The sequence below is a fragment of the Colius striatus genome, chromosome 4 (genome assembly GCF_028858725.1).
Source record: "Colius striatus isolate bColStr4 chromosome 4, bColStr4.1.hap1, whole genome shotgun sequence".
NCBI lineage: Eukaryota > Metazoa > Chordata > Aves > Coliiformes > Coliidae > Colius > Colius striatus.
The window spans coordinates 89,158,322-89,183,640 of NC_084762.1; the positions used below are offsets into that span (position 1 = coordinate 89,158,322).

Below are 25,319 nucleotides of genomic sequence, written 5' to 3' on the forward strand. Positions count from 1 at the left end.
TGTTTCGTACTCTTTAAGATATAAATTCATCATACCTTAACGTATATATAAATAAGTCAAATCCATATAAGAAAAGTGGAGCCTGAACAAGATGTCTTGGCAATCAAAATTATTTGTCTGTGGAATTATTACACATGAAAGTCACATAAATCAGATGCTTGACACTGAAGAATTGTATAACCTTAGGGAGCTAAACTTAATCTCCAGACAAATAGATAAAATATGCCAGTAGGTATCTTTCCTGGTGTCTGTATTTACCACTGACAAAAGGAAAGCCTAATTCTAGTAATATATGATTGATTTGATTTAATGTTTTGGTTTTTTTCCCTGAAGAATGAAAAATACTTCCACTAATATTGAAGGAATGGAAAAATCTCACCTCACAGAAAAGGAAACAAAAGTAGGAATTAGGCAATTAAGATGTTACAAAAGACCTTCTGTTTGGGAGCTAAACTAAAATGAAAATGTTAAGGTCCTTTTGCTCAAATAGGAAAAAACATTCATTCTTCACATTACTTAATTTAGTGGAACTGTGCCAATGAGGAAATTTAGTCCAACATTATTCTATGGATGCAAAAGCTTCAGCACAGTAAGATTTCCCTGGCCATTCTGTGTCTCTACAGGCAATGGACATAAATCCCCAATGGTCCTTAAAACTAGGTCACCTAATGAAGAATATCTATAAATACATTAATTTATTTATTGAGAGTATTTTTGGTTTCTTTTTATATTCTTCTCAATAGGAAGCAGTTAATTCTGAGCTTGGACTGCTTTTTTTGAAGGATGTTGGTATTTCACATTTGTAAATAAAGTATATTTTGTCTAAATCATATATAGACTTAGAGGTGCTTCCTTTTTTAATCACTACCATTAGTATCTGAAAGTCACTGTTCCACAAGCTTTTGATGCATAAACTTTGTCCATTAATGAATATTTTGCAGGTAGGTGCTACCTTACGATTTATATACACACAGATAGAGGTTTCTATGAGACTTCTTTTTGTTGTCCTCCCCGTTGCTCCTCAAACTGTCCACTCCATCCCAAGCCCCACCTCAACTGTCAGATTTCAAACTCTAGAAAACAAATACACCAACAAGCTTGTGCAGGAGTTTTATGTCTGTTGCATACATTACAAGTTCAGATAGTTTTATGCCTGTTGCATACAAGTTCAGCCCACAAACGGAAGGAAATGAGAAATTGCAGCAATAACTTTCTACTCTTTTCCACGTATCTTTCTCCTCTTCTCCCAGGCTTACACTCCTTTTGACAATGCTACAAATAAAGGAGAAAGTGTATTGCCAGTGGAAAATATTGTGCTGGGTCTGGCACTGCAAAAGAGTGAAGCTGGGGCAGCTGGGACCTCCATGCCTGAGACCCAACCAGCATCGGGCCTGAGCACATATACCTGGTAGGTACACACATGCAGAGCTTATATATGCACCATTTATATACATGCATACACAGCTGGCAATGCAGAAAACAGACACACAGAGCACTCCCACAGCATTCTTTTCACCTCTCTGTGTGAATGGGATGGAGGTCCACTAGTGAAAATATACAGATACATACCCATCTGTACAAGCTGGATTCGTCCAGCAGCTGGGATCAGATGCCCAGTCTGCCCAGGAGCTGCCTACGGATCTCAGACTTCCCAGTTACTGGCACTTGGACATACAATGCCTTGAGGCATCAGCCCAACTCCAGTTGCTGGTACAGACCACTACACACATTGGTCAAGATGCTCCTGGTCCTTAATAGCCCACTCCTGGCAGCATTGCCCTTAGAGACTCCTCTGGCCAGAACATGTCCCATGTCCTCAGGCAGCAGCACATTTCAGTCCCAAAGATGCTCTGGTGTTGACTCTTCTGAGTGGCTTTCATTTGTGGACATGGGCTGGGGCTTCTCTGGGCTATGTGTGAGGGGCCCAAAGTGTCCTTTCCTCTGAGTCTTTAATTTGTGTTCCCATCTGCATTTGTGCCCCTGTGCTCCTTTGGGCTGGTGGGGATAGATCTTTGATGGGCTGATGGCTTCTAGGAGGGGCCTGGAAGCAGCTGGAGACAGGTATTACTTGGGCTTCTCCTCCCTTGTGTTCTTTATGCTCCTCTGCAGGCATACAGACGAGCTTTTAGATCACATAGAACACTATAAGTCTGCCATCTCAGCAACTGTTATGCTGAACACACAATTTTCAGAAAGGGTTATTTGCCTGGTAGAGTGAATTTAGTGGCCATGGTGGAGGGAGTAGAGTGCTTTTTGATTGAAAGCAATCGAGAGTAATTTGATGCCTCTGTAATTCTGAGCTTCCTGGGAGGTTCACAGCCTTTAGTTTTCCAGCAGCTTCCATCACCATCAAATCAGGCCATTTGTCCCATATCACAGTTCTTTGCTAATGCTGTTTATATAGTACTCAGCAACTGAAGAAATATTCTGAGATATCTGAAAATTAATTGAAACATTCAAAAAACTAGCAGCTGAAGGGCTGGTCATGAAAACCTCAGAGCAGCTACACTGGGTCAAACCGAAAGTCTATGAAAGAGGAGCACTTCTGCAGTCTTGCTGTTGCAAAAACTGACTCATTTTAATTAATCTTTGTGAATTGTAACATTTTTAAGCTAAGTGGGTTTCTTTATGCAGTAGAACCACTAGGAAATGTCTGAGGTAACCTGGTAAGTAAAAAAAGAAATAAATAAATTCTTGTAAATCTAGGCATTTTAGTTTAATTTTATGTTGTGGTTTAGGCCCATCAGGGTAACAAAGACCACGATTAGCCTCGAGTACCCAAGAGGCTGAGAATTGCTCAAGGGCAGGGAGAGCTTAATTGCCGCTTAAGGTTCAGGACAAAACAGACCAGGCTACTCGGCTTGGGGAAGAAAACAGAAAAAAACAATTTAATGCAACATCAACCAAAACATACCCCCAAAAACCCAAAACACAGCCAAAACGAAACAACACAGAGTAATACATCAATGAAGAGTCCAAACAGCCTTTTTAAGAACACCTTCTTGCCACCCCTCCCCTCTTCCCGGGCTCAGAGCCCTGATCCCGAGGTTTTTACCTTGCCCCCCCCGAACGGTTCGGAACGGGGGGGGGGGGTGGGGGGGGGGGGGGGGGGGGGGCGGGCGGGCAGTGGGGGTTTCAGTTAGTCTGTTCCCGATAGCTTCAGCCGTTTGTCCCTCCTCAGGACGGGTGAACTCCACACCAGTCCTCCCTGCAAGTCCGTGGGGTAACTCACACGCATGGCAGCCCTGCCCGGGCTGCTCCGACGCGCACTTATTCCCAAAGGCTGCCGCTCCTCTCTGCCTCTCGTGTGGGGCTGCTCTGCGGCACACAGGCTCTCCAGCACGGCCTGGGCCATGGCCGTCTCCCCACACAGTCCCTCGCCCGTCCGGGCTCACCCACATGGAGCTGCTGGTAACTCTCAGCCCTGCCATGGATCTCCATAGATTGCAGGGGCACAGCTTGCATTCTCGCCACGGCTTGCAGAGGAGTCTCTGGTCTATTGCTTCTCCTTCCTTCCTCCTTCTCTGGCTGAAGGGTCCGCGTGGTCGCCTCCATCTTGTATCACTCTTACACCTCCTGCCTCGCATTCCGAATTCCTGTCCCCTAAATAGTGATCGCAGAGGCGCCAGATTGGCCCAGCCGGGCCGGAGGTGGGTGTGAACCCAGGAGCCGGGAGAGAGTCCGCAAACTCTTTACTGGGTCTTCACTGCAACCCGCTCCCCCCGTTACTAAGCCAAAAGCTGCTCCTTGCTAAACCAGAACATTTTAAGAGAAGGCTGAGCCTGCATAAAGTTAACATTTCATTTCAGTTTACAGAACTGACACGTCTTATACAATTTTAATAACCTTATAGGTCAGCTGTATGAACAAAGATTAATTTGCTTTAAAAGAGGAACGTACTAATTTTTAATGTTAGATGGAAATCCCAGTCCACTCTATGAAACTTTCTTAGTTTCAGGCTTGATTTTCCACCCCCATACCCCCAAATTCATTATTTTTGCTTAATTGCTCCTGCACCACAGCACCAAAGGACATTTCTGTTTTGCATGGTGAACTACAATGCATAAAATTGTGAAACAGAATTAGCTCTGAGCTTGATGACACATCCACACTACTTGGATCTCAACATGACCTTATCTGCAATACAGGCCAGATGGAGAAAAACTGTTTAGAAAGTATCTAAATCAATGAAGTGCACAATGACACTTCTTTGTGCAAAGCTATGACCAGTCTGTGTTACATCTCCTTGCTTTGTGATATCATAGTATTAGAAGGAAATTTGGTTGTAGATCAAATTTGGTGTAGACCTGGGAATGTGCTTGGGAGCAATTTTGCAGAATGTCATATCAAGATGTAAGAGCAGTGATAAAGAATACATGGGGAGAAAAGAGAAATGGTTACACTAGAATCTGCAACTCTTCTACCCTGCATTCAAAAAATACTGATCCTTTAAAAACTGTTTCATCAGAGACAGGAAATCAAAGGAGTAGGCTAATACTAAAATCCATCAGTCAAGGCAGAATTTAGCCAAGGTCCCTGAAAGATCTTGGGATCTTGAAGGAGACCTCAGGTTCCTGTTGTTACACGATGGGGTTATGCTTGTTACTTAAGAAGAAGGCAGGAACACTAAGAAATGCAATGAATACATCTATGCAAAAATCTGGCTCACTTAATTTGATTAAGGATTCCAAAAGTTCATGAATTAGCATTCTACAATGTCTGTGGTGACTAGAAGCAGACAGGACAGAGCCAGGAGTTGGCCAGCTGTACTCTAGCAGCATCTTTTTTGCAGAGAATAGAAATGTTAATGTACTAATCACTGGTCTGAATGGTGAATGAGAGGGAACTGGGCTTGAGGCGTCAGGGTGTGTGTTCATGGAGCCTAGGCTAGCAGGTCATCATGCTTCCAGCACAAATCTACATGCAGTATCTTAGGACATCGAGACTGAGAGGGACTAAACCAGGTAGGACAATCTGGAGAGAATGATCACTGTCAGCTCTAAAGGTTATAAAAGGGCATGCTCAAACCCAGTACGGTGTGGCCAACCTAGGAAGAAACTAAAGTGGAAACTTGATTGCTCACATTCCTTGTCTTCCATGTCATTGCAGTTCATGCTGGACAGACCACCTGCATAGCAGCACCTTGGTGGATAAAAGCTGAACAGGCCACTCTGATACAAACAGCTTCAGGGTACCACCTAGGTGCTCTAACTAGACACACAAAATCTATCTCTTTGGTTGGAAGTTTGCTTGTTACATTACCAGTCTCCAAATTAAAATTAATGTTCCCCTGGAGGTGGTGATATGCTGTTGATGTGTATCTGAGACCCTGGATGTCTTCTCTGACAGTCCTGATGTCATCCACACAGACCAATAGTGGAGGGTCTTGTATTGATGTGCAGCAAAGGCTTTTGGAGAAAAAAAATCATTCTAAAGGATCATAGTACACTTTACATAGACTGAGAATCTACAGTTAAGAAGGTGTTGGTTCCTCTGGTTCTTGAGAAAATGGTCCTGCCAAAATACTGATGATAGTGATGTCATGGTCATTTCCATAATAAATCATACTGACTGGTGCATAAATGAAGACAAATAACAATTGATAGTGGTACTTTAACAACATTGTTTAAAATGCCCGTCTTCCACGCTGTTTTACACAGCACTCATCATTTGTCTGTTTGTATGTAAATAAACACTGTAGTCTGACAGTGACTGAATTCCTTTCTGCCTCTATGCCAGTATTTAAGCAAAGTCTAAATTTGTAAAGCTTGCACTAAGAGTCCACAGGCCTTTCTGGAACTGTTTGCATTTTTTCCAGCTATGCCTGTGTCATACTTGTCGCATTTCCAGCTGGATTGAAACTAGTGTCCTGGACTAATTCAACTGCCAGAGAGAGGAAAAAGGCACAGGCAGCATTGGTACCCAATGGAAGATTGTGTAGGCAGAGTGGTTTTATAGCTTGGATACTATCCAGCATTGCATAAAACCAAGGATTTGAATGTTGCCTACAAAGCAAATAAGGACAGAGACCAGGACTCTGATAGCCTTCCAGGAACCTGTCCATGTGATGCCAGCACAGACCCAATGGCCAAGTATCAAGAAACAAGTGACTCCTCCTATGAACAACTGCTTTGCAAGCATTTTAAAGGCAGGTTTGGACATTCAGAGCTAATCTCTTAATTGACAACCACCCTTCAGCCCCTGAGGACACTCAAGATTTCACAAGACCACAAAGATGACAGGAAAATACATTTTTTTCATTCTCACTGCTGGACTCCACCAGGTTGGACTGATGTGAGTTTTGGAGTTCTGTTTTCCTTCAGTTCAAGTTGTAAATTCTGTCTACATATTCACATTGTCAATCTGACTACAAAACTGTACTCCCTAGGCTGTATGTTTTGCAGTAACTTGCCTAGTAGTCTCTCCTTTCCTCTTACAGACTCCCCAATCTATTGACTGCGATAAACACCCTGTTGCTGAGTGCTCAGTGACTCCAACAGAGTCTTCCTTGTGACATGACATTTCTTCTGTCCTTTTCCTTTTTTCAACTCTCAAAAGTGGCAGACCATGAAATCTTACCACTGGAATATGTTTTGGAGTCAACTGCTCTGTTGATACACCATAAAATATATGCAGATTTTCAGCCTCATTGGGAAATAATCTAGGAAATCAGTGCACTGAGCTGGTATCAGCACTGCTTTTGTTCAATACTGTTCTCATCAAGTCTTTAAGAGAGACATCAGTAAAATATTTACTGATGTGTCCCAATCTATAGAATGTCTCCTAAAACCAAACACAATCCAAGACATATGGCTGCAGTATGTAAGGCAGAAGTAAGCAACACATTGCCCAGCACTGTTTCCAAGACGAAAGCATGATTAAATCTCAAGAGGTCTAACATTCATTGCAAAACAATATTCATAGCATAGTGAATGTTGTGTATGTCCCCAGGAAATAGGAAATGGATATGTAGAAAGTGGTTTAACCAGGCTGTAACAGAGCATGGCAAAGCTGCCTTCATCCAGAGTGGGTAGCAGCTTCTTTCCAGCCACACAGAGCATCAGGAGGTAACACTGGTAAGCAGCAACTTCACCTGCCTCCCATGACTTCCTTTAACATCCATCAACAGTCAGCATTTGCTCTTTCTTCTCTTTCTTTGTGTGGATTTAGGATTCTTTCACTAATATTGGAATTACCTGTATAAGTACAAAGTTCATTACCCACCTGGCCTCAGCAAGCATCATTCTTTAGTATCTTCATCTTATTGTACTTCACCCTTACAATAAACACTGCCAGTAGGGAATCTTACTTCTGTTTTATAGCTTCATGTCACCTCTCCAGCATGCTGTGGTGGTAAAACCTATCAGCAAACAGCCAGCTCTTTGGGAGAAACCATTGATTGAGTTAAAGGCATACTGCAAAGAACTAATAAGCAACTGAGTAAAAAATGTCCAGCTTTAGTGTCTTTAAAAACTGGGAAAGACTGAGGTTGGTGCCCCAAACCCATGGGATTACTATTTTGTTTGGTGTCTATGGCAATGAGTGTTAGCTACTTTCTTTTCCTATACAAGGCCAGATGCTCAAAAACTCATCCACTTCAAGATATTTCTCAGTATGTGGGAAATTTTGGGCTTTAAAAGGAAGTGTTTGGTGAGATGGTGGAAGCTTTCACAAAGGAGGGAGGAATTTCTCAAGGGGAGGGAGTTTCTGGGATGAAAGAAAAAGAAGGGCACAGAAACAAGAGAAGGACATAGCAACTGATGCCAGACAAGGTGTCAAAATAGACCAAGGAAGTGGCAGGAAAAGGACAGATGACAACAGAGCAGAGCCAGGCTGTGACCAAGCTGCTTACACAGATGGATAGAGCAGAGCAGAGGTGCTGCTACATGTTTCCTAGGCTGAGGCTGTGCAGACACCAGCAATCACTTTAAATTTGCCTTCCTGCTACAATAAGGGTAAAACCAAAGATGTAGTTTCATTCTGTTAACTGTCACTTTGTGATTGCCATATCTGACTAATCTGATCGCCCACAAGGAAAAAATCAATGGCAAAATAAACAAACTGATGTCTGGGTCTCTCACCACAATATATTATTTCCCCAGGTGTTTTATCATTCTCCCAGATCTTTCCTGAACCATTCCAGTTTTTGGATGGCTTTTCTGAACAGTAAGTTATTTTAGTAACAGTGTATTAGTGCCAAGTGCAGTGATAATGTCACCTCTCTACTCCTACTCGGTATTTCCATGTGCATGTGCTTTGCAAAGACTGCATTAGTCTTTTCAGCATCAACAGCACATCGTGAGCTCATACTCAGCTGATTATGAAATCCTCTCTTCCCCCTCCAAGTCTTTATGAGTCACTGACTGGCAAGATAAAATCTCCTGTCCAGTTTGGTTTCCAATTTGCAGTCTGCGTAATATTCACACTACTAAGGGCATGCTTCATGATAAGATTAACCACTAAATTTTGTGAGGAGCAGAAGTAATGAAATATCCCTTCCTGCATCTTTGCTTTGTGATGTTCTAGTTTTGGAAGGAGAGAAAGCATTGCCCCTTTCTGTCATGGAGAGGTCAACACAGTCACTCTTCCCTGGCTAGCTGAGCATTTTAACAAAACAGGTTGGAACAATTTGATGAGACTTTTGTTTCTCTGTCAAATCCAAAGTAAGGCAGAAGTTTTAGCAGTGGAGAAAGGAAAAATGGAAGGCAGCCATGCAATGCAGACACGTAAGCCCTGTTTTCCTAGGAGATGAGACTAAATATCCAGAGATGGTTTTGTGCTAAGAGAATAAAAAAAGGCTCTTGGACAAAGTTGCTCCTCACTGGCTTTATGGTAGAACATAGTAGCTGAAATGGGGTTCTGGGCCATTGGCAGGGTGGGGGAAACACCAGGGTAGGCAGCTCTGGGCTGCCATAAAGTAGATGCCCTCAGAGGTGCAGCAGGGCAAAGGGGGGTACACCTGAAATGGCAGTATGTAAATGGGGACACTGACTGAGGGTCCTTGATTTCCATGCATTCTGATAATAGTGCCACAAAATGTTGTCCTGTGCTGCTGGACCACAAGTAGGTTTGCTGCTCAGCAGGCAGCATAGTAGGAGTCACAACTACCCTGCATTGGGATGTCCCTTCCTGTGAGTACTTCATTTAGGTCCCCACCTGCCATTGTGCTCCTTGAGGATTGAGGAAATGGGCTGATGGCTTCTGGGAGCTGCTGGGTCAAGGCATTATTTGGGCTCCTTCTCTTACTGTTGTCTCACTGTGCTGCTTTGTTTGTGTGTGCAGGTGAGCTGTAAGCCCCTCTGACCAAACACCTGGTGCCTGCTGTACCTCTGCAGCCTGCCCTCAGCTCTGCCTCCCTCTCCTGACAGCCTCAGCAGTGAGGTGCCACATATTGATCTGAGCCTTTCTTACACCACAGCATAACCCAGACAGCCTCCAGCAAACAACAGAGCATGACTTAACTACCCATATATACCCAGTCTCATCCTCACTACCTCTTATATCTTCCCCCATCTCCCTCTCCTTGGACAGAAGCACCTTCACTTCTCTAACAGCATCCTGATGCTGCAAGTTCATTGCTACTCAGAGAGGTCTTGTTACCACTTCAAAACCCTCACCATCCTGTAACAAACCCTCTAAACAAAAGCTTTCATCAAAACTACACTCAGAGTAGTAAAAGCTGGAGAATTAAAATGAATGTATTGGCAATAATTTAACTAAAGAGAGAAAAAAAAAGATCTGGCTTCTGCATTTCATTTTGTTTGCTTTCTTTTTCTTCAAGCCTCCTTTCTCTTTCAGTCTCTTCTGGTTGCCACCACCATCCAGAAAATGGGAACTGGGAAAAATCAAAAGAATAAAATATCCTGTAGCAAATAAACACTCTAAAATATCTCCCTGCACAGTCTCCCTTTTCAAGTGGGAAGCAGCCTTGCAGGGACTAAACAAAGCAGGTGGGTTGAGCTCAGACAGCAGCCCACACAGCCACCCATTCACGGTCCGCTATAGTGGGATGGAGGAAAGAAAAGAAAAAACAAAAGTGAGAGTGTTTATAGATCCAGAGAGAGACAGTTTAACAAGTGAAGGAAACAAAAAAAACAAAACCACAAACCTTAAACCAAACAGCCCAACCCAAAAAACCATAAGCAATGCAATAACTACCTCCTACCAGCAGACCCATGCCCAGCTAGTCTCCCAGAAACAGCTACCTTGGAAGACAAAAGACCAATCATTCTTCTTCTGTCCCAAGTTTTCTTGCTGAGGTTCATGTTTTATGGCATGGAATTCTCCTTTGGCCAATTCAAGTTAACAGTCCTGTCAGTGTTCCTTCCCAGTCTCTTGCCCACCCCTTGGAAACTTGCTGCAAGGGCAGAGTGGGGGAAAAAAACCAAACCCAAGCCTTAATGCTGTGCAAATGCTGTTCAGCAATAGTCAACACATCAGTGTGTTATCCACATTGTTTTAGCCACAGATCCAAAACATAGCACTATTCAGATGCCTATGAAGAAAGTTAAGTCTGTCCTACCCAGACCCAGTACAATCTCCACTCCTTGTTCCATGCTATTTGCACCATACTCAAGTCCTACACTCTCCAATACATCCCCATCAGTCATAAACCTCCTCCTCATTCTTCAACATACAACACTGACATCATTCCTTTAGTCTGTGGGATATTTTCCAGCTGTCCATAAGAAGTCTAATCAATAAATTTGGCCCATGATTTGTGCTCCACATAGCTCCTTTCCACATCAGATGGTTTCAAACAACACAATAGAATCCATTGGTAAACAGAGCATATTGCATTTCATTTTTTGCTAATTTATTATACTCTTGGGCCTGAGCCATCTCCTCAGGTGATGCTCTGAAATCTGTGCCTCCTGGCCAAACTCTGACCTCTTCCAAGATTCATGCACAGTGGGGGTTCCCCATTTGAGCCCTTTGCACAATCAATGCTGCCCACTTACTCTTGGTAGTATTGGTTACATAAAGTATAGCGGGGACACTTAGAATCATAGAATGGTAGGAGTTGGAAGGGATCTTTAGAGATTATCTAGTCCAAACCCCTGCAGAAGTAGAGTCACTTACATCAGGTCGCATAGGAACATGTCCAGGTGGGTCTTGAAGACCTCCAGGAGACTCCACAACCCCTCTGGGCAGCCAGTGCCAGGGCTCCCTCACCCTCACAGTGAAATATTTTTTTCTTATGTTTAAGTGGAACTTTTTGTGTTCCAGCTTCATCCCATTACCCCTTGTCCTGTTGTTAGCTACTATAGAAAAGAGGGATGTCCCAACCTCCTGACACCCACCCTTTAGATATTTATATATGTTAATAAGATCACCCCTCAATCTCCTCTTCTCCAGACTAAACAGCCCCAGTTCCCGCAGCCTTTCCTCATATGAAATTTCACTTCCTATGAACATCTAGTGCAGAACAAGATGCCCACCAATGCCACTCTTACCAGTCCCCCTCCTACGCTGGGCAGGAGAGAGTAAATATCAGGAAAGGCTTATGGGTTGAGTTAAGGACAGGGAAAGATCACTCATCAATTACCGTCACGGGCAGAACAGACTTGACTTGGGGAAATTAATAAACTGCAAATCAAAAGTCAGAGTAAGGTACCGATAAATAAAATCTTCAAACACCTTCCCCCCATTCCTCCCTTCTTCCCATGCTCAACTCACTTCTGATTTTCTACATCTCCTCCATGCAAGTGGCTCAGAGGCATGACGAACGGGGGTTGCAGTCAGTATATCACACGTCTCTGCTTGCTCCTTCCTCCTCCCTCTCTTCCCCTGATTCTGTATGGGGTCCCTTCCACTGGAGATGATTCTCCACAAACTTTTCCAACGTTGGTTCTTCCCACAGGCTTCAGTCCACCATCTGCTCTGGTGTGGGTCCCCTACAGAGTCCTAAATCCTGACAGAAAACCTGACTCGTGGGCCTCTCTTCCTAAGGTTTCACAGGTCCTGCCAGGAGCCTGCTCCAGCACAGTCTTCCCATAGGATCAGTCTTCTTTAGGCACATTCACCTGCTACAGCATAGGGTCGCTGGTAGGTCTCTCCTCTCCTGTGGCTTCCATGGCTGCAAGGGCAGGGCCTCACTATGGGCTGCACCACAGGCTGCAGGGGAACTTCTGCTCCAATGCCTGCAGTAGATCCTCCCCCTCCTTTTTCTCTGCAGTTGTTTCTCTCACATTTTCTCACACTTCTCTCAGCCACTATGCAGCATGGCTTTTTTTCCCCTTAAACATATTGTATCAAATAAATATCTGTGATCACTATCACAGATGCGCTCAGCCTTGACCAGCAGTGGGTCTATCTTGGAACTGGCTGCATTTGGTCTATTGGACATGGGGGAAGCCTCTGGCATCTTCTCACAGAAGCTACTCCTGTTGTCCTCTTGCTACCAGAACCTTGCCATGAAACCCCAATACACCTCAAAAGTTCTTTTTTCAGGTCACTTGATAAAGACAACTCACAAGCTCTGACTCACAACATGCAGTCGCCAGAAACCCATTATGCCTAGGAAAGCTTGCATTTCTTTCTTGTTAGCTGCTGGAGACTTGACTGTTATCTTACTGATCACATCCATGGGGATGTGATGATGCTGATCTTGCCATTACAAGAAGACTGGAAATATCTGTCCTGGAGAAGAAGAGAAGGAAGTTCTCTTATGAGATGGTTCCTTGAGTTCTGGGATGGCAGCAGCGCAGGGACAAATGCCAGCTATGGCTCAAGGCCAAGTGCTTTTATCAAAGGTCTCCCAGGCAAAGCAAAACAAAGTGATAGGCAGCACAGCAAACAGCAAAGCTGACAGCAGCCATTAAGAAGCCCTGGGGTTTAATGTGCAGCCAGGGAGGGAGAAAATAACTCATCAGTGGGACCAGCGAGAGCGACTAGCAGCTGAACAGCTGTAACAGCTGTAAATCCAGCCCAGCTGGACCAAGCCTGCACCATCCCCAGATCCATCCTGAGTGTGAAAGGGTTGGGACGGCTCCTTGCAGCAGCCAAGCACGCACCCAGCCGCTCGCAAACCCACCAGATGGGCAAGAATAAAAGCGAGAAACCCCGTCTGAAGAGCTGATGAGGGTTTCATGTGTACGGGAGGGAGGAAAACGTGGGCTGCGAGGAGGCCACGGCTCCGAGCCTCTCGTCAGCTTTTGCCACTTCAGGGGCCACCCACAACCCCTTTCTCCCGCTCCGCCGTTTTTACGCCGGAGGCTGACGGGCTCTGAGGGCCGCGGCTGCACCCGCGCCCCGTCCCGGCCGCCGGGAGGCGCACGCCGCGGCCAGGCCCCACGCACGCGCGCCGCCGCCTCCCTTTGTCTCCCTCACCACCGCCCCCCCCCCCCGCCCGTTGTCACGCGGCGGCGGCTCCGCAGTCACGTGGCGGGGGCGGTGGCATGGCGGCGCCGGGCTGCGCCTCACGGGCGCGTCGCGGGGTGGTGACGCGGCGGCGGGGCGCGGGGAGGATGGGGCTGTGAGGGCGGCCGCCGCGCCGGACACCCCGCGCCGCGCCGAGCGGGAGCAGCGGGCGCCGCGCCGGGGCTGCGGGCCGCCACCGGCCCCGCGCCGCTGCCTTGTAACTCGGAGGAGGCGGTAAGGAGCGCGGAGGGGGGGGCGCGCAGGCGGCGGGGCGGGCGGCCCCCGGGCGATGGCCCGCTCCGGGCGGGCCCGGTGCGGCGCGGGGCGCCGGCGCCCCCCTCACAGCACCCGGGCCTGGCGCGACGCCGGCCGCGGCCCTCTCTGCGCCCAGCCGAGCCGAGCCCTGACCGCGGCCGCTCGCGTCGTCCCCTGGGCCTGCAGGAGTGCTCAGCCCCCGCTGGCCGGGGGCCCTCCCGCGCTCCCAGCCTGGCTGCGGTGGACCCCTTTGTGTGTGCCGCGCACGGAGAGAGGCGTGGGCTTCCTCAGGGGGGCCGCCGCCTCCGAGGTGGCTGTTCCTGAGCACACCCCCGGCGTTGTCAGGGCAGCCCCGATAGAAACTGGGGTCTGGCTGCCGTTCCTCTCGCCGTCCGTACCTGGAGGGTCTGGCCCTGCAGCCTGTCACCCCTGCTCATCAGTAGGTATGCAGCTGCCTGCGGCCCCAACGGCAAGCCACACTGTGCTGCGCGGTGTGAAAGGTAGTACATAGGAAAGTCACGGTAATAGCGGTAGTAGTCGGACAGAGAAGTGTTTTTTTCATAGTGACTGAATTGTCAAAAAGACATTAAAAGGCACTTGATAATTAAACTTAGTACTGTGAATAGGACTGAAGAGCTCGTAGAAAGTCTGAAGATGGCTTTTTTGTTTGACAGGTTTTGGTTTTGATAGTTTTATCTTGCCTGGCTTTTAGGCCATGTTTATCTTTTAATTTCTAGTTTTGATAAGGTAAGTCTGTCTTGGTTTATGGCCTTTTTCCACACCAGAGACACACGTTGACTCTAGGTAACTTAAAACTATGGTCTAAAAAGATGTCAGGGAATTACAGTGTAGTACAGTTCCAGAGATGAACACTCGCTTTTTTTTAAACAAAAAAGAGAAATGTTTGACTTTAAGTTGATGATGGGTTTCTTTAGAAGGGAATAACTTCTCAGTAAAAGGGAATGAAACTTTTTTAATGCCTTCTTTGGGCTTTGACTGCACTTCTGAAAACTAAGCAGTTAATGGAAAGTCAGGATAGGAATTTCACATATTTTTCCATCCTCTGGAATTTATTTACTGTAAGTGACATGTTTTAGACTACATCATGTGTTTTAATGTGGCTTTTTTTTTTCCCTTCAAAGGTAGTGGAAAAGAAAATATCAAGATGAGTAAAAAGCCTCCAAATCGTCCTGGAATCACATTTGAGATTGGTGCTCGTTTGGAGGCACTGGACTATTTACAAAAATGGTATGGAAGGCATTGAGCAGTGTTTGCTAAGAACATAATGATGTCATGTATATTGTATGTTTTGATGTATTATTATAAGCCATTGTACAGCTATTTATTGACTGTTTTACCTGTGAACCTTATAAATTTAGACATAAGAACTCTGTTAAATCTTGCAGCTTTTACGGAAGTATTCTTTCCAGAAATGAAACTAAACTTTTAAGAAGAGATAAGAGGAGACTGAGGGAGGATCTCATGAATATTTACAAATATCTAAATGATGACTATCAGGAGGTTGGGGCATCACTTTTTTCTATTGTAGCCAGTGACGGGACAAGAGGTAATGGAAAGTAGCTGGAACCCAAAAAGTTCCATTTAAACATAAGGAAAAACTATGTTACTGTTCAGATGAGGGAGCCCTGGCACAGGCTGCTGAGGGAGGGTGTGGAGTCTCCTTCTCTGGAGGTCTTCAAAACCCACCTGGACATGTTCCCGTGCCACCTGATTCCTGTGCCACCTGATCTAGGTGGATCTAGAGAATGATCTAGGTTGGACTAGAGAATCTCTAAAGGTCCCTTCCAACTCCTACCATTCTGTGATTCTATAAACTTTTAATTTATATGCTTTTCGTTGCTTGTGCAGACATAGTAAGCAAAAAGCATTTCCAGAGTAGTGTGGAATGCAGTGTCCTGTACATGATGGTGATGATGTTAACATGGCAAACTTCTGCGGCTCTTTTGTTTTAGTTCAAAGACATGTAACTGCATTTATTTTATATCCAGTTATTGCACCTCATAGGTTCAAAAAATTATTTTAAAAGAGAGAAGGCATCCTTATCTGGAGTCCATGCAGTAGGTATGATTGTATCCAAGAGTTGGAGAAATTAAGGTCTTAAAACTGTGTCACACAGACCCATTGTGAGGAAGTGTCAGGTTTATAAGATGGAAATATGTGGGCACAAAGGACGTGCTGCACAGCATGTGTACTATGAAAGGAGCTTTTCTTTTGCAAGAAATTGTTAGTCAAAGTTTTATTAATGCAGGTGAGCTAATTTCATGATGCATGCCAGCCATGCTATTTCTGTTTGAAAAGTCATAGAATCACAGAATAGTAGGGGTTGGAAGGGACCTTTAGAGATCATCTAGTCCAACCCCCCTGCAGAAGCAGGTTCACCTAGATCAGGTCGCATAGGAACATAAGACCTTCAAGGAAGTCCCTCATTTTGTCGAAGTAGATGTCAGAGGAAGTTGATGCTTCCACTCATTTTTTTTCTTAGCTACTTTCTGATTAATTAGGGCTAGGAAAAGTAGAGGCCTATACCTGCTTTTGTGTTGCATTCCTGGAGAGCTAAACATGTTCATGCAAATATTCAATTGTTCTAACTTCCAATTATTGGATAGAGAAGATATATTAGTTATGTGTTTACTCCAGTAGTATTATACTCTGTATAAAAAGTTGACTTAAACTTTTTATTTCTAGAGCTTTGATTTTAGTGATAGCGGAAGTGTTTGTTTTATAAGTGGTGTCTAAAGGAAAATGTGATTTACAGAACAGTTCTTGTTGCTCTAGAGCAGATGCTCAGCACACTGCTTCTATAACTGAATGCCAACTTTGTGAAACTGTCTGAATAGTGCTATAAAAATAAAATAATTTGAATAGAACTTTTCAAATAGATAGACTAGAGATATTTGGTTAATGTAACTAGATAACGAAAGGCCACTAAGATGATCAGGGGACTGGAACATCTTCCTTGTGAGGCACCAGGAGCTGGTGCTGTTTAGTCTTGAGAAGAGAAGACTGCAGGGGGGATCTCATTAATAATTGCAAATATCTAAATTGTGGATGTCAGGAGATTGGGGCATCCCTTTTTTTGATAGTATCTAGTGACAAGACGGGGTAATGGAAAAAAGCTGGTACACAAAAAGTTCCTCTTGAGGAAAAATGTATTTCCTATGAGGGTGAAGGAGCCCTGGCACAGGCACAGGTGTGGAATCTCCTCTGGAGGTCCTCAAAACCCACCTGGATGCATTCATGTGTGACCTGATCTAGGTGGACCTGCTTTGGCAGGATTGGTTTGGATGATCTTTAGAAGTCCCTTACAACCCCTACCATTCTATGAATCCATGAAAATATGTAGAACTAGCTTCAGCTTAATTGTGTGTCCACTGACTATCCAGTGTACTGTTTGTATCAGATCTGTCCAAGTGTTTCACAGGAAGGGATCGATTGTCAATTATGGATCACTTGTCCAAGTTTGGCCTTGTCAGGTGTGGGCCCTGTTGCAAGCTCTGTAGCAAAGTTACTTTCTACTTTCTGGCAGACTAGAATTGATCCTGAACTGTCTAGGGATTGGTTCACCATCTAGGAATTGATTCATCAAGTTTCAATGCGCGTAAGCTTTTGTGGTGCCATATACAGGAATAGAAAGTTGTGGTTAGGTTAACACTGAAAGCAAGACTGTTAATTCAAATGAAATAATATTTATTTGTGTAACCAGACAGAGAGCTTATTAGAGCAAGACTGCTGTGATTGTTAGGATATCACAGGCTAGAATAACAGTCCATGGGAACATCTTTTTTCCTTAGCTTTCTGTTGTTTGAGGAGGTGGTGCATGTCTTAAAAATTCTTTCTGTCTATATAAACTGTATACATTCCCCTCATCTGCATGCAGAAATCATATTTCAAAGAAAAGAAAGTTGCTAAACTTACATGAAATCCCTTTATATTTCCTTAACAAAACCAAAATTGAAGAGTGAATTGCTTAGCTCTTTTTTCCTACAAGGAGCAAATTGAGAACACTTGCTGAAAAATAGCCTTTGAAAGGGTTTTAATTTTTTTCTGCATTTTTTGGAAAGCCTGCTGTCATATAAAGATCCAGTGTTCATGACCAGTTAAAATGTTCATCAAGAAAGGCTTCTAGAGGATGGAAAAAAATTACTTTGAGGCACTTGTACAGGTCTTAATTTTTCATCTGTGCAGTAGTTGCTGAAATTCATATCATAGCATCTGGTGTTTTGTTTGAATTCTGTAACCTTGGAGAGGGTATTGTGTACCTTACTGAAAACTCTTGTACTTCTGAATTAGCAAGTTTTTTGCAGACAAGGTTTGGGTCACTGGTATCATTTGATATTTACAATTACAGAGTGGAAAAAAGCCTGGTTAAAGTTGATTGGCAAAGACAGACTGTCAATGAGCGTGTTTATTTTTGTTTTATTGTGGAGGTAACTGGAATTGCTCCTTTATCAAGTGCAGCAGTATACTGTTGCAGAGTATGAATTTGTACCACTTGTTACATTTAAATTCACTAAAACAAACTATAAAATGCATCTCCAATTGAAATCAATGTGTTCATTTGTCAGCAGATAGGAAGTGAGATGAAATTGACTGATGATCAGAGACCTGGAGTGTATGACCAGTGAAGAGAGCATGTAGAAACTGGACTTGTTAAGCTTGGGGAAGGCTTCAGGAGACCCACTAGTAGCCTTTCAAACCTACAGCTGTGTCATCTAGAAGACTTAGCTAAGCTCTCCACAGTAGTGCATGGTTGGAGGGCAAGAGGTTAGGTACAAGGAGAATCTTTTTCTCCATGGGACAGTTGATCAGTGGATTAGGTTGCCCCAGGGAGTTTGTGTTGTCTCCACCATTGGGGATTTTCAAGACTGATATGGATAAAATTCTGGAAGACCTGGTCTGATCCCATAGCTGACCTTTCTTTGAGTGGAAGTCACACTAGAGGCTTTCTTAGGTCTCTTCCAACTTGAATTATCTTAAGATCTCATATAAAAACTGATACATCTGTACACCTCCCCATGCCTCTGACTGACACAGCAAATGAAACGGAATTAGAACTGCACATTTCTGCAAGTACATGCCCATGTGTGAGACTGGTTCTTTGGCTGTTAGCTCCTGCAAGGAGGACAATCTGCAAACTTGATATATTTAAAGATGCATCTTTTCCTTTTTTCCCTGGTTTATTATGTCTTTTGTGGCACTGGTGCTCTACTGATTGTCCCATAAGTGCCAGATATTGATTTGAAAACAGTGGTTTTTTTTACACTGTCAAGAAATAAAAACTAGAAGTTTCCCATTAGTTTTTCCTCTATGAAATTTGGAGCATTGCTGTTGTTTGACCAGTAGCTTCATAATCGATGTTTTGTAATCCATATTAAACATAACAGCTTTACCAAGATATTGCATGATTCTTATTGGCCAGAATCACTGGAACCTGAGAATGGAGAGCATGCAATATGTGAACTGGGCAGAGTCTGCCAGCTAATGATAGTTTTCTAGTTTTCCTGTTCTCTCCTTAAAAAACAAGAGCAAAACTATCTCATTTGGATGAGACTTGATTTTGGATTATAAAAAAATACAGCATGTTATCAGCATGTTATTTTAAAAACACACTGAAAACTTGCAGGTTATTGTTTCTTCCCATAGAAAGACCACTTTTATTGAACTGCAATGTCTGAAAAAACAGAATGTCTGAAAGTCTGTTTTTTAGGTTTGTTTGGGGTTTTTTTGGTGAAAAGTAAAGACTTTTTTAGAATATATTTTTCTTGCTTGTGCTGAACAAATGTTGGAAAATCTAATTGTGTACCAAATTAATTCTCATCACTTAGTGTGTGAAGTACTTGCTGGGATTGAACAGGGAGAATTAATATGGTGGAAATGTTGTTTGGGCCTTGGGCATCGTTACACTTCAGCACTTAAAGACTGATGTTCATATTCCACTTTGTAGTACTTCTTCATAATGCCTACTCATAGCTTTGCAATGGAAGGAACTTCTACATAAAATTTCTCATGTGTATGAGATAAACCATTGTCATATTAACCTTTTTACAGAATAAATATAAACATTGCTTTTAGCCATAGTCAAAGCTTTTCTGTATGCATTGTCAGTAGAATTCTTTTAAAAGATGCATTAAAACACTTATGATGCTATTTTATCTTTTATTAGCAGGGAATACATACTTGCTTTTGAAATATGTGTAATTTTGCAATTTATGAAACTTATTATTTTCCATAAAAGTACAAAACTTAATATTTTTGTGCAGTGAAAAAATGACGATAGTAAATTCTTTTATATGTATGCTCTGCTCTTTCCCACTGTGGGATGAGTATTGTGAAATATTAGTGTTTACACATGTTTGTGGCACGTTGTGTGGCTAAATTTAGTGGATATTGAGGGTAAAAGCTTGTTGCTAAACTCACACAAAATTGTTTTGCGATTGGCTAATAACCAATCACATATAGCTTGGATGGTTCAGAGATTTGGTAAATCGTCCCTCTCTGAAGATTGGAGTTCTGGCTCTATTCATCTTGCAACCACTGTCTTCACATACATTGAAGTAGCAAATTATTGAAATAAAGCCATTGCTTTATTATAAGATTTAACTGTGCAAACCTGATCTAATGGACTGTGGTTCAGAGCTGATAATGGCATATTAAAAAGACTTCTATATTGGAAATTCTGTTTATCCAGGAGAAATTAACCAATAAATAGCTGATGCTGTGTTTCCTCTGTTGAGTGATCCCTAACAAAACTTAATGTTCTGCATGTCTTCTTTTATTAACTGAGGCTAGCTTTGCTTTTCTCTTTTTTTTTTTCCCATATATATTAATGTTTTGGTTCTTGACATGATGAATTTTTATTAAAACAGTCTTCATTTCTATCTGTTTCTAAACCTTACTTTGTAATTAATTTCCTCCTCACGTTCAGTTTTCTACTTCCAGGACTATGTACCATATTTTGCCAATTTATCCCTCCTGTTTTATTCTACACACAGTGGGTGGAATGGTGACTTTGCCGTGATGGCCCGTGAAAGCTACCAGCCATAAAACAATAAAAATGCAGCAAGAAAATGGCTACAGAGTAGCACCAGAACGAGAACAGATTGTGTTGTAAATGTGTAGCAAAAGGAAAATTCTGTCTTTGGGGTGATAGTCATTGAATTTTGTAAAATAACTGAAGTTTCGCATTGCTATCTGTCCTGGCACGTGATAAACATGAGATTTCTAAATGTATTGAGAAAGCATTGTTATTCCTGTCTTCCATTTCACTACTGCAGTTTTGGTGCTGGTGCATTTTTGGTTTTCCCTGTTTTTTCATGTTATCCTTTACTTCTAGTTGGAACTTATTTAGGCAACATTGTTACTTATACATTTGCGCTGGTAATTAACTTTACTACTTTGCTACTCTTCCTACTTATTCTGAGGCTTTATGTCTAATCAGAGGAAGTTGAAAATTGGAACGCTGGGGAAGGTGAAAAAATAGTAAGAAATGTAATAAAATTTCTAAATGTAGCAGCATGTGGACTTCAGAAGAGAGCATCATCAGAGGCAAGGCTTAGGAAAACCAGCTTCTGACTGACTTATTTTCTTGAAACCTTGTTCAAATTTAAACTAAAATGCTGATGATGGGATTCAGCTTTTGACCTATGGATTTTACTTTCTGTTTTCATACAATATATCATCAGCTTCACTCTTCTTGTTAGATTGTTGCCAATTTATGTAGAAGGGGAAAGAGAGTTGATCTGTGGCTCCTTTGAAAGAAATCTCATTGAGTTCTGTCTTAAAAGATTTTTTTAATAGAGTGTCAGTTTGAGAGTAAGATTTTGTTTTAAACTTCAATGAGAAGTTGTTGGGAACTTAAAGAATAGCTGTGAAAATATCTTGCTTTTCTGAAATGTGTGGATGGAAGAAATGCAACAGGAGATTGAACTACCTGCATTCTGATGTGAGGACGAAATGTGGGTGAGGTTGTAGCAGTAGTAACATAGAAAAAACATTTCTTCTTCAGCAGCTCCTGAACTATTTAGATGTTGGGAAGCTGTATGCATCACTGCAGCTGAAGTAAGTGTGGAAAAATGGATTTAATTGAGTTTGACACCTTTTGTTTTAATGCTCCATTTTAGTCACCAGGAAATAGGGAAAGCCTGTACTTCCTGTAAAATTACATTTTAATCTGAACCTAGTGTTAAAGACTCCCTTATCAGCTCTGTCAGTGTTTTGGAGAGAAAGTGTTCAAAATTGAAAATGTTGACAGGGTTCCTGCATATTTCAGTTGTGTTTCCAGCTCATGGAATTTGCAGTAGGACTGGTCATGGTTGCTGAAGCTCTGCGCTGTTAGCATTGTTCCACGGTAGTGCTTTGTTAGAAAAGCAGGTTGCTTCTTAATGAAAGTGAAAGACAGCTGTCCTTTTGCTGTGGTCTTTTTTTTTTTTTCAATACATGTTTTGTTAACTTTAGACCATCCCTAATATAAACTGAAAAGAATTTGATGATCTAGTTCCTTTTTTTAGGAGGTTCTTTGCCCTTTTCAATCCATTTCAGTTCGTTTGTGGAGGGTGGAAGGAGTTGAATTCTGTCTCATTCTGCTTTTCTCTGCATTTCATACAGTGGAAATAATAGGATCTAATAATTTTGGTGGAATTATATCACTCTGATGAACCAGAAATAGTAAGACTGAGTAATAATTACTGTAGTTGGAGAAATTTTCCTTTTCCCCCTACAAATACCATTTCAAGCTTTATGATTCCTAAACTACATATATGGTATGCCCAAAGTTAGATGCCTAAGACTTGATGTAGTTGTGGCTCAGTGCTAATCGAGCGCATAAAATGTTTACTGAGAGTGAAATTGAGATGTTAATTAAGTATGACATATTTGTTTTAGTGCATGTGGAGTTAGAGAGATGACTGTTAAAAACTAATGGCAGTAGAATAATGGAAGCTTATCTGTAAGTTAGTAAGCAGCTTAGATTGAGTAAGAATGTTCTCTGGACTTCTAGCTTTGATTAGTTGCTCAGATTTGTCTGAAATCGGTGGTATAGTTTGAAACATTTAATATGATAAAAGGAAGGAACGTACTCATAAAACTATTTTGTATCCTTTCTGTCCCCAAGCAACCAAGAACTTTGTCACGGTTTTGCTTTAGATATACATGGATTTTAAAACTGATAAGCACAAACTTATAATGCCAGTTTCAGGCTGTTTGGTCTAGGAGTTTGAGTTTTAAATTTGTGTGTAATTATCTGACTAGGATGAAGCTGATGACGTATCACCGATGTGTGTAGATAACTCTTAAACTGTTATCCTACTATCAGTGTAGTACGTTCGTCTTTTTCAGACTTGGAGATTTTTCAGCACAAGGTGTTAATACAACTTTCTGAATGGCACTGTTGTATGCTAAAAAAAATGAAAGACTTTGAAAAAGCTTTGAGATCAGCTTACATTTTCTGTTCAAGGTATCCATCTCGTATTGAGAAGATAGATTATGAAGAGGGGAAGATGTTGGTCCATTTTGAACGTTGGAGTCATCGCTACGATGAGTGGATTTACTGGGACAGCAATAGGTTGCGACCCTTGGAGAGACCAGCATTGAGGAAAGAAGGACTGAAAGATGATGAAGAGTTTGTTGTAAGTGGCACATTTCTTTTGTCTTTGACTCTCTTTTTAGCAACTTTTCTACTTATTTTCCTATACTAAATCTCTCTAGCACATAATGTAGTTCTTGTAAAGAAAAAAATCTAAATGATAAAAATATTAATGATTACATTTGTATAAAATAGGATTTTAAACCTGGAGAAGAAGTCCTAGCTCGTTGGACAGACTGTCGGTATTACCCTGCAAAGATTGAAGCAATTAATAAAGAGGGTATGTATCCCTGTACGGTCTGTGGGTAAGGACTGTGTGCATATGCTACACTCTATCTTGTGGTCTGCTTAAGTGTCGTGTAGAAAGTTTTCTTCACTGCCTCAATATTAAGTGAAAATATTTCTATTCTATCAAATTTAATTAGAGATTTGTCTTTGTATGGAATTAGAATTGGAATTTCTCCTGGAATACAAAATGCTTAATGTTTCCACAGTGATGAGAAGAATATTCTGTGCACAGAGTTGCAATTATTTTGTACTGTTGTTGATTTAGACTAATGATAAATTTTTGGAGTTGTTCTAGGAAAAGTAGGTCTCATTAAAGTTACGTTTATTGAAGAAAAACAATGGAAATAAGGAAATAAACACCTTAGATGCAGTACTTCACAATGGAGTATTATTTCTAATTAAAGCAGAACTTTCTTACTCTTGAGGTTTTTTACTCTAGTTTAAAGAGAGAGATTCTCCTTGCCCTCTACTCTGCCCTCAGGAGACTGCATCTGGAATCTTGTGTCCAGTCCAGTTCAAGAAGGACAGGGAGCGACTGGAGAGAGTTCAGCGCAGGGCCACAAAGATGATGAAGAGAGTAGAGCATCTCCCTTGTGATGAAAGGCTGAGGGAGCTGGGGCTCTTTAGTTTGGAAGAGAGGAGGGGTGACCTCTTTAATGTTTAAAAATATGTAAAGGACAGGTGCCAGGAGGATGGACCCAGACTCTTCTCAGTGGTGCCCAATGATAGGACAAGTGGCAACGGGTACAAGCTGGAACGTAAGAGGTTCCAGAGAAACACAAGTAAAATTTTTTCACTGTTCAAATGAGGGAGCCCTGGCACAGGCTGCCCAGAGGGGTTGTGGAGTCTCCTTCCTTGGAAGTCTTCAAGACCCACCTGGACATGTTCCTATGTGACCTGATCTAGGTGATCCTGCTTCTGCAGGGCGGTTGGACTAGATGATCTCTAAAGGTCCCTTCCAACCCCTACCATTCTTTAATTCTAGAGAGCAGCAATACAGAAGCAGGGTTTCATTGAGTCTGTAAATTGTATTTTCTTTAAATTCTCAGTCCTGACTCTATGTAACACCTGGTTACTTTGTTCATGTAACCTACAACATTTTGTGGAAGCTTTCACAGTAACAAGGTGTGTTTGTTTCTTGACTACTCACAGTGATTACATCAATCCTTTTCTAGGAACATTCACAGTACAGTTCTATGATGGTGTTATTCGATGTCTTAAGAGGATGCATATCAAATCCATGCCAGAGGATGCAAAAGGGCAGGTAAGAATACTTTAGGTGTCTTTGTTAGGATTTATATAGATTCTCTTTTTTTAAATGTCCAATACTAAAAATGTTATCTAGCACATGTGGTTTTAGATTAGTGTTTATTCTAGTTTCTGCATTGCCTTGCTTCACCAGTTTTATGGATGATGCCACAGAGTGTGCTGCTCAAGTGGTCTTGTGTCTATCTGAAGTGCCTAGCTGCTGTACACCCCATTGCCAACTAATCTGTTCCCAGAGTTTTGTCTTGCATAGTTTACAAATCCAGGGTCATCCAGAGACTTTTTCCGCTGGTGTCCTTTCAGGAAAAAAAAAGCTTTAGCTTGTCAGTAGTCTGTACTGCTGATTATTCATTTATTTATTCCCCATTCTGCACCCCATCTCTCTTCTTTGCTACTCTGGTAGCTTTTTGCCCACGTATTCTTATTAACAATCATTTTGTGGGAGTTTTTCCCCTGTATCAGAACCTTTGGGGATTCAGACAGATAAATATTTTATCTCTGATAATGTAATTGTTATTAAAGAAGAGATACGGAATCAAAGTCAAAA

At 42.3% G+C, this 25,319-nt stretch overlaps 1 protein-coding gene and 1 long non-coding RNA gene across 9 annotated transcripts in view; one reads left to right on the plus strand and one right to left on the minus strand.

The window, feature by feature from the left end:
* Window positions 1-3,152: 3,152 nt before the first annotated feature.
* On the minus strand, window positions 3,153-13,202 carry LOC133625351 (uncharacterized). Of its 2 annotated transcripts, XR_009818675.1 has the most exons (5): window positions 13,037-13,202; window positions 11,680-12,642; window positions 11,457-11,589; window positions 10,206-10,357; window positions 3,153-9,835 (listed from the first exon to the last, which is right to left on the minus strand). It is a non-coding gene; the product is annotated as an uncharacterized LOC133625351 (long non-coding RNA). The 2 variants fall into 2 exon arrangements; XR_009818674.1 differs by lacking the exon at window positions 13,037-13,202 and having other exon boundaries at window positions 11,680-12,708.
* Window positions 13,203-13,510: 308 nt separating this feature from the next.
* Window positions 13,511-25,319, plus strand: part of PHF20L1 (PHD finger protein 20 like 1) — a 58,230-nt gene continuing 46,421 nt past the window's right edge. For 2 of the 7 annotated variants that reach the window (XM_061995836.1, XM_061995838.1), the window contains exons 1-5: window positions 13,721-14,117; window positions 14,760-14,865; window positions 23,090-23,261; window positions 23,414-23,498; window positions 24,682-24,770. In XM_061995836.1, the coding sequence (XP_061851820.1) occupies window positions 14,063-14,117; window positions 14,760-14,865; window positions 23,090-23,261; window positions 23,414-23,498; window positions 24,682-24,770 (507 nt within the window). In that variant the 5' untranslated portion in view covers window positions 13,721-14,062. Of the gene's footprint in view, window positions 13,597-13,719; window positions 14,118-14,759; window positions 14,866-23,089; window positions 23,262-23,413; window positions 23,499-24,681; window positions 24,771-25,319 lie in introns of those variants that run through there. The other 5 variants (XM_061995835.1, XM_061995837.1, XM_061995840.1 and 2 more) reach the window with 4 other exon arrangements.